The sequence below is a fragment of the Solanum dulcamara genome, chromosome 1 (assembly GCF_947179165.1).
Source record: "Solanum dulcamara chromosome 1, daSolDulc1.2, whole genome shotgun sequence".
NCBI classification, from domain to species: domain Eukaryota; kingdom Viridiplantae; phylum Streptophyta; class Magnoliopsida; order Solanales; family Solanaceae; genus Solanum; species Solanum dulcamara.
Genome location: NC_077237.1, coordinates 80,557,472 through 80,566,109, shown reverse-complemented (window position 1 = coordinate 80,566,109; position 8,638 = coordinate 80,557,472). Strand labels below are relative to the sequence as shown.

Here is an 8,638-nt window from a genome sequence, read left to right as displayed (position 1 = left end):
GAAAAAATTTATTTATATATCATACTAATACTTTACATGTGCAGAAATATTCAAAAGAAAGTATAAACAATTTCTTTCATTATTCAACTACACACAAAAAAAATGAGTAGTTAAAGTATCAAAAGTTTAATAACATTAGTCAATCCTCTATTAGAAACAAAATGACTTTAAAATAGATGTGATATGTAGTTTTTACTAATATTATTTTATATATTTGTTTTTAATACTAATATACATCGACTGTATATATTATCAAAAACTTTGATAAAGTACTGAATATAAAAACCTATCTCCAAAATAGGAATAAGGTCTATGTACATTCAATCCTCTCCGATCATCACTTTGTGAAATTACACGGTATCAAAAATATGATAACTGGACCTAATTTGAGCAGCATTCAAGTAGGTAGAGACATAATTGAATAGTGCAAAACACTTTTTGAAATGCTGCACTTAAACATTTCACTGTCTTTAAACTTAACAGCAGCTACAGAAACTGTCTTTGCAAGACATTGAAGAATCACTACAGTTCACATTGAACTGCATAGGCTTGTACTAATACCAAACATATGTTACGCAACAATCAAAATGTTTTGCCAGTTCACACCATCGACTACAAGATACAGAACGAAACACCAGAATCCAATTACACTTCCTTTCAAATGGCAGACCGTGGTACAAGGTCCTTAACAACTGATGACAAATAAACACTTCCGTGTGACATCCCTTATTGAGAAGGGGATATAACTTATGACAACTAATCTTATGTTCTATTGGAATTACAAATATTGAAACTCCATCCGACACAAGCCACAAATCCCAAAAACGTATCAAAAAGAATCAAGAAACACTATGCAAAACGAATATCAATGTGTCTGCTGCTACCTGCCTTTTAATCTATACACAACCATCATGAGCTCTTCCTCGTATTCATTGATGATCAAACAACAGTGTTAGGGGATTGAACTTCTCCCCCGATATGAACTTTCCGTTCTCATATACACTAGAGCCATTTATGTGTCCATTTTCTTGTTTTTAATCGCAGTCCAACCCACATACTTCTAACGAGAGTCCACCTTTTGTCACGAATGGGTTGATTCGGACCCACAATAACGAAAGGATAGAAGCCAGAAGGATAGACCACACAATAATGATAGTGGGAACGTTGCTTTGTTTCCCCATCAACCCTTTGAGGAAGGGGTACAAATGAACAATGACCCATAAGGCGAAGAAAAGCCTTCCAAATAGAGGACCCCATGAATCATACCCGTTATTGATTGCATCTGAAACTCCAACGACAACTCCTATGATGTTCATAATCAACAAGGTCATCGGGGGGATCAACAAGGATGTCCACTTGAAGAGGTAAAGCTCAGAAAACTCCCCATCATCTGCTGCTTTTGATGTGACGGTGAAGCTTGTGTTGACACCAGCCAAAACTTTAAGAAGACCTTGGAGAAGAGCAAAAAAGTGGGATGAGACACCACCAATAACCCAAAATTGCTCATTTCTCCACATGTCATCGATCCCAACACCTCCCCATCGTATCTCCAGAACAGTAGTGGCAGCAATTGATATAAAAAGGGCCATGAACACAATGCTAGCATAGTTGCTAAGCTGCAGACAGCAAAAAATAGTCAGCAAAAGTATGTGAGATGAGTTGAATAAAAGTTTCTGATGTTTTGTTTATGATCAAAGAAGTTAGTAACAGGAACAGATAAAGGGGAAGCCTTACCTCTGGAACAATGAATTTCCCAGTAAGCAAACAGATGGCTGGCAATGTACAATATGCAAGCAGAGGGAGGGAAGTCAATGGATAGACAATTGAGTTTATGTACGAAAACCGCTCCAATGGTTTAAGACCACACCCATATCCATACCAAATGGGACAATGTTTACTAAAGAAAATCTCAACGGATCCCAAGGCCCACCGCAGAACCTGATGCAAACGATCTGAAAGATTTATAGGAGCTGACCCTTTGAATGCAGGCCTTTTGGGCATGCAATACACAGACCTCCAACCATGGCAGTGCATCTTGAACCCAGTTAAGATATCTTCAGTAACTGATCCATAAATCCATCCAACCTGGTAAAAGTAAAACATGAAAAGTGAGCCCATACACAAAATACGAACAAATCTAAGAAAATTAGAAATTAAGCAGTCCATTTACCTCTTTACCCCATTCTGTTTTGTCTTCATAACCACAACTAATAACATGGATGGCTTCTTTCAGGAGAGATGCTGATGATGCTCCTGGAGGAACGCCACCGTCTTCTAGAAGTGTTGAAGTAACAAATACTGGTGATTGTCCAAACTTCTTCTCAAGTTTTATTTGTGGCATGAGGGAAGCTTTTTCGCTATCTATTCCTGTATCACATAGCTGGTTAGCAATAGATACACAAACATATATCTAAAAAGCTCTAGCATGAGCAACGGAATAACGTACTGTAGAAGTAAACAAAGAGGAAGTTATTTTGTAATGATAATAATTACCAAATATGCAAGTATAATCCAAAATAAACTATCAAAATTCCTCTTTCTTACCTTCAATTCCTTCCTCGATATTCTCAAGAGCATGAACCTGAGTTGAAGCATCCTTCCCTTTTATCTTCTTTTTATCTTTGGACGTTTTCCCCTTCTTATGCTTCTTTCGAGATTTACAACAAAAGCAACACCAGTTCGGCCAACAGTTGCATGTTTTTCCTGGAGGTTTTGCCTTCTTTGGAGCATCATATCCATAAAGCGCTTGCCTCCTGAAGACGCATCCAGTTCCCACATAAATTGGACCCTGGATCCCATCAAGTCCTTTCATGTTTATCTGTCCCCAAAAAGCATGAAATGAGCTTCAGTAAGGTAGCTGAGGGTGCATATCATATCCATATGCACAAGCATAAACAGATAATAAGAAATGAATCTGTGAAACATCACATAACAAAACAACTAAAAGGCAATTAACGCACATCAAAGAAGACCACATTGCGATTTGAGTATCTATCATGTCGATCAATGCCATCAAATCTCTGAGGAAATTGGACATAGCATATTTTCTTTCCTGAAGTAGGGTCCATCATAAAGCACATAGCTTCTCGCAGTGCCTTACTGTTATTTATATAGTGATCACAATCCACATTGAGTAAATAAGGAGCATTTGAGATGACCGCTGACACCCGCATCTACAATCACATTTTAAAGTGAGTCAATAGGATTCAGTCTAAGGCTATATCTTCAGGGGGAAAAAAAGATGGAAGACGTCTTACCAAAGCATTCATGGCACCAGCCTTTTTGTGGTGATCAAATCCTGGCCTCTTCTCACGAGAAACATAAATAAGGCGAGGAAGTACCTTCCCTTCAATATCACGGAGACCATCATGACCCAGAAAGACCTGCGTAAAGAAATGAAACAGGTTAGTTCATAATTTTAACATCTTAAGTTTTCCCCTTGAAATTGGAGTATGAAAGAGAGCAAAGCAAAACCTGAATCATTCCTGGATGATCCCTAACATTGTTTCCTGGCCAAGGAGTTCCGTCTTGCATGGTCCAACCATCCTCAGGAACCTTTTGTGCAATGGCAACCAATCCATTTATCCGAACCTTAAATTCTTCATAGTCTCTCTGCGCCAAAAAATGGTACCAAGTTTATGTCTCCACCAATGGTTATTAACAATCATATCAATATAACTGGAGGTCGCAGATTAGTGTAGAAGGCTAGTAGGGATAGAGTGGTTTCTGGCCGTGTGCCAGTTTAGGGTGGTCGTAGGTCTAGGCGTGCCTTTATAGTTTAGGGTGTTGTTATTGCCTTTGATTATCAAATTATCACATTACTTTGCTATCGTTATTGTTCTTGTCATGCAAAATTTGCGTCGCTTTTCGTTTTTTGTGCCATTATGCTATATATATTGTTTTTCTATCTTACTTGGAACTGTGACTTTTGAGCCGAGGGTCTTTCGAAAACAGTCTCTCTATCTCTATGAGGTACTGGTAAGGTCTGCGTACATCCTATCCTCCCCAAACCCCACTTGTGGAATTTCACTGGGTATGTTGTTGTTGTTGTTATATCCATACAACTGGAAATCGAGGAAGCAGAATGAAAATTTAAACAAATTGCATACCTTCATGGCACGGCGTTCCCTCACAAATGATGAATTTACTGTGTTCTTCAAATAATCAACCTTCTGAGCAAAATACCACTCTGGGGCTCGAGGCTCTATGCTGAATTTCTTGCAGAATGGGACCCATTTCCTTGCAAACTCAGATGTTTCAGAGAGTGCCTCAAAAGTAAGCATGGCAGCACCATCGTCAGAGACATAGCATGAAACCTTATCCACCGGATAATCCACAGCAAGAATGGAGAGAACAGTATTTGCAGTTATAAGTGGAGGCTCTTTCATCGGATCCACTGTACTAACAAAAACATCAATATGGGCTAACTCAGAAGGCTTCCCTTCTTTCTCATACCTGAGAAAAATATACGGCAAAGAACAGGTTAGGACACAGTAAAGGGGCACGACTCGGACATTGATGTGCATAGCCATACATGTATGATATATTATACATTGCATGCCTAAAAAAATGTTTACCTCAGTGACAACCTATCTAGGTATGTTTCTCGTTGAATGGGAACCCATTTTGGGAACTGATCGAATATCCAGGATACGGCAAACCATATTTCACATATAATAGACGTCAGCCACAATCCATAAGCATCATGGACAGGATGCCTTATTCTATAGTGGAAAAAGAGCCCAAGAATTACAAGTCGAAGTAAAATGACTAATCTGTATGGGCTTAGCTTGCTAGAGGCAATAGGCATCTTTCTTGAAAGCGGTTGTCTGCCTTCATCCATCCTGCAATGTGGTTACAGGAAGAGAGATTAATATCAGGATTTCGAAAAACATCCAAATAAAGCACTAAACAACATTTAGAATAACAAAGGTCCTCACTTGAGCAACTGAACATGGAACATGTAGTACTCAAAGAACATTAAGAGAAAACAAGACATTGAGAGAGAGAAGAGGAAGTTCCCACAATGCATGATTTTTACCTACTTCAAAGGGCTCCAATGGATAGTTTATCAAAAATCTTGTGTAAAATGTGTAATTTTTTTTTATTATTTTATGAAATCAATGTCAAAGCTAGCTTGTAGGCACCTCGACTATTTCACCGGGTATCTGCTCCTCCCAACAACAAAGATACTTGATAACTCTGTCTACCAAGGCTTTAGGCAAATGAGAAAATCACAGTGTTTACCCTGATCCCCTGTGGTTTCATCCTACCACATTGACCATTACATAAAGATAATAATACAAGGATTCTAGTACGTGGATTAATAATTCCTATATTATTTAGTAAATGCATTTCTCGCTGGATGTTTGGTTCATAGTATTAAAAACGAGATGTACAACATATAATCTAAAACATGTATCTCCAAAGACAGTACCAAGCTAGCAAAATTTGTTTCTAAAGGGCAAGTGCAGCCCATAAAGAGCAATCAAGGAAAAACTAAAAGGAAAAATAGCTTTCCATATCGTGTAGTTGCATATCATGCTTTCCATTTCTTCTCCTTTATTCCTTTTTCCTTACTACACTAACTAAAAATATAAAATTGAAATAAAGACTCTTGAAACAACATGGTTTGTGCCCCAAAATCACACCTAAGTTTCGTAACTAATCCTACAAAATTCTTTCACTTAGGGTTTGTTTCCCTAATTGAAAAAGAATTTTCATAAGTGACATTCCAAGTTTATTGCCGCATCCCCACCACCCAATGTCACCAACCCTCCCCACTTGATCACCCTACCCCTGCCACTCCAGAATCCACACTCCCCACCCCATCTCACCTCCATAGTGCTTTGCTAGATTATATATAAATGCTCTTGGGATAATATTTTTTGCTTACTTACCAAAAAATATAAAATAAATAAGAAATCCACTTATTTCTAAGAAAACATTTTCTAGAAAAAATGTTTTGCGGAAAACATTTTCCTTCATACCAAACACGCCCTTGATTTTCAAATTTCCTTTTACTGGATAAGTGAGACTCGCATCCGCTTTTATAGCTTTTGATCAAAGCCCATTAAATAATAAGTTAAAAAAAAGCTTAGTTTATTTTTTGTCCCAATAAAAACCCGGATCCTCCTACAAGAGTGGAGACCAGCAGAACAAATCCCACTAGTTTGGAGATTCGATTTGATGAATAAGAAAGTAAATACGAGTTGTCAAACAAATCCAACCAAAGCAACAGCTATGGAGGGGCATCGGTTATTTTAAAATTTTATCGCCACTTAGAACAGCTGCTATTTCCATAGATGTACTTAGTGAAATTATGATAATATTAGCTAATTTTGGAAGATTCCAAAACTTGGATAGAGCCTACAATGCCGTCTTGAAAGGTTCCAAATTCCATGACTTAGAAACAGGCTGTCTCCATACGCAGGACCTCAAAAGATAAACACAATACCAAGCCTTTGGCCTCATACTAAACTACCAACACCACGACATTTCTTTGGCCAGTGGCAGAACCACCTTATGCTAAGGGGTGTCAATTTGACACCCCTTTGTCGGAAAATAACATTGTTTAGCCAGGTTAAAATTTTAGTTTTATGTATAAATATTGTATGTTGACTCCCCTTACTTTTAACATGTCACTTTTTTATATTTTGATGTCCTTCAGTAAAATTCCTTGCTCCACTACTATCTTTGGTACATAATCACTCAAAATGCCACAAGTAGTGTGCATTTGCTAAGTCAAATTACCATTGCCACGAATAAAACAAACAAGTCATATCATCATCGGTACTCACTTAAGAGATTAACAAAATATAAGAAAAAAGAACATACTTGGGCAAGTCAGGATCCAGCTCATCTCCATCATTGTTACCACCACCTCCTTCATGCTTAATCATCTGTAATTTATCGTTCTGTTTTTTCTTCCAGTCTTCCATTCTTTCCTTCCACGCAACACTACCATACCCATAAACTGCTAGGTCTTTCTTAGGATCCATGGGCCGAGGAGGCACTGCAAACACCAGCCATATTAAGCCTCTTAGAGTTCACAAATTGGTCAAGAAATTCTAACAAGAAATTCGAATTTAACTTACAAGACATGGAAGAATCCGAGACTGGATGAACTCTCTTTCCGCGACTCATAAATGGTGGGATTATAAGAGCATGTTTGTCAGCTGAAATTCCATCCTCCTACAAAACAACATACTAATTCTTTATGTAAAATCTAGCAAATTATGAACACCATTATAACAAATCTTGTATCATTACCTCTTGACCATAAGTAAGAAGAGGGATCTCCGTGCCAACGGCAGCAGGATCCATCTCTGATGGGGTAGCATATCCAGAACCATTAGGATTCCCCCGGCCAACGTTAAGGCGAGCTGAAAGGGCAGCTTCAGCAGTTTGATGAGGGTCAAACTCATTGTCTAAATCATCAAATTCATCTTCTTCATCATCCCCTTCAACTCGAGGACTTCCTTTAATGCGCTTATACCTAGTTTTACATTGAGGGCAAGCTTGATTCCCCTCTCTCCTTTCATAATCATAGCAAGGTCTACAAACAGGAAATGCACATTCATTGCAAGCAACAAATGGCTCCCCATCTACTGTTATTTCAAGCTCATCTCCACAAATCTGGCAAATCTGCCCACTCAATTCTTTCACAGAAGTTACCTGCAATCAAACCAACAGCAAAAGCAAGAGATGAACTCCTTAGATCAAGAAGTTCCACACTTTGAATTCACATACCATATTAATAATCTATTAGCTAATGGAAACTATTATAACTTATTGTCATGAGCTAAAAGATCCAATTTTGTACAGTCATAACAAAGCAAAACAAAGAAGAGGAAATGAGGCAAAAGAAGTAAACTTTAGTACGTAAAAAGGAAATAGGCAACTTGAAAAAGGTCAAGAACACTACCACCGACACAAAAAGTCACACCAGATCCTCAAATCTCTTGAATTAACTCACTATGAAGATGAAAATATAGACTAAAAATGAAAAGCACTTACTCTTCCAACTTCATCAGCATTGATGAGAACAAACTCATTCCTATTATGTGAACCAGCAATAAGTCTCCCTTTAGTATCCATTACCAAAAAATCAACTTCAAAACAAGAAAGACAGACAGACCCACTTCACTCATCAACATACCCAGAACCCCATTACATTACACATCAAGAAAAATGGATTCTTGAACACACAATACAAGAAACAACAACTCCTTTTCCCCCCTTTTAGTTAAAGATTGCCAGAAAATGATGTACAAATAAACATTGTAGAAAAATTAGTTCTTTTTATTGTGGGGGGGGGGAGGCGTAGTAGGTAGATTCTTTTCCTTATTAGAGAGAAACCCAAGTTAATGTATAATGGGTTTCTCTCAATGTTGAGCTGTTAGTGGGGGTGGATCACAGAATCAATTAACATGAGAGTTGAATAACTAAAAGGGTCCGACAAAGACATAGAGGGGCAAAATGGGAAGAAAAAAATATTTGAAAGTTCAACGCGTAATGAAAAAGAGACACACGTTGATTTGATGGATCTTTTTTAGAGTGCAAGAGGTGGGGAACTGTGATTAAGGGGGGTGGGGTGTAAGTGCGGCCCAATTCTGTGGGAGTGAGGGGTGGGGGA

At 38.0% G+C, this 8,638-nt stretch overlaps 1 protein-coding gene across 1 annotated transcript; it reads right to left on the bottom strand.

Moving 5' to 3' along the window:
- Nucleotides 1-511: 511 nt before the first annotated feature.
- LOC129879946 (cellulose synthase A catalytic subunit 2 [UDP-forming]-like) lies at nucleotides 512-8,433 on the bottom strand. The gene is made up of 13 exons (XM_055953706.1): nucleotides 8,020-8,433; nucleotides 7,273-7,677; nucleotides 7,098-7,194; nucleotides 6,838-7,015; nucleotides 4,578-4,844; nucleotides 4,110-4,455; nucleotides 3,475-3,612; nucleotides 3,258-3,383; nucleotides 2,961-3,173; nucleotides 2,545-2,818; nucleotides 2,171-2,367; nucleotides 1,735-2,085; nucleotides 512-1,616 (listed from the first exon to the last, which is right to left on the bottom strand). The coding sequence occupies exons 1-13, from the start codon at nucleotides 8,098-8,100 to the stop codon at nucleotides 1,035-1,037; spliced, it is 3,255 nt and encodes a 1,084-aa protein (XP_055809681.1). The 5' UTR covers nucleotides 8,101-8,433; the 3' UTR covers nucleotides 512-1,034.
- Between the last annotated feature and the right edge of the window lie 205 nt (nucleotides 8,434-8,638).

Excerpts from the sequence above, each read along its gene's own strand:
- LOC129879946 (XM_055953706.1), bottom strand. The coding sequence starts at position 8,100 with ATGGATACTAAAGGGAGACTTATTGCTGGTTCACATAATAGGAATGAG. Across the intron at positions 3,613-4,109 it reads GGGAACGCCGTGCCATGAAG|AGAGACTATGAAGAATTTAA; the intron begins GTATGCAATTTG and ends TTTTTGGCGCAG. Across the intron at positions 1,617-1,734 it reads GGAAATTCATTGTTCCAGAG|CTTAGCAACTATGCTAGCAT; the intron begins GTAAGGCTTCCC and ends TGCTGTCTGCAG.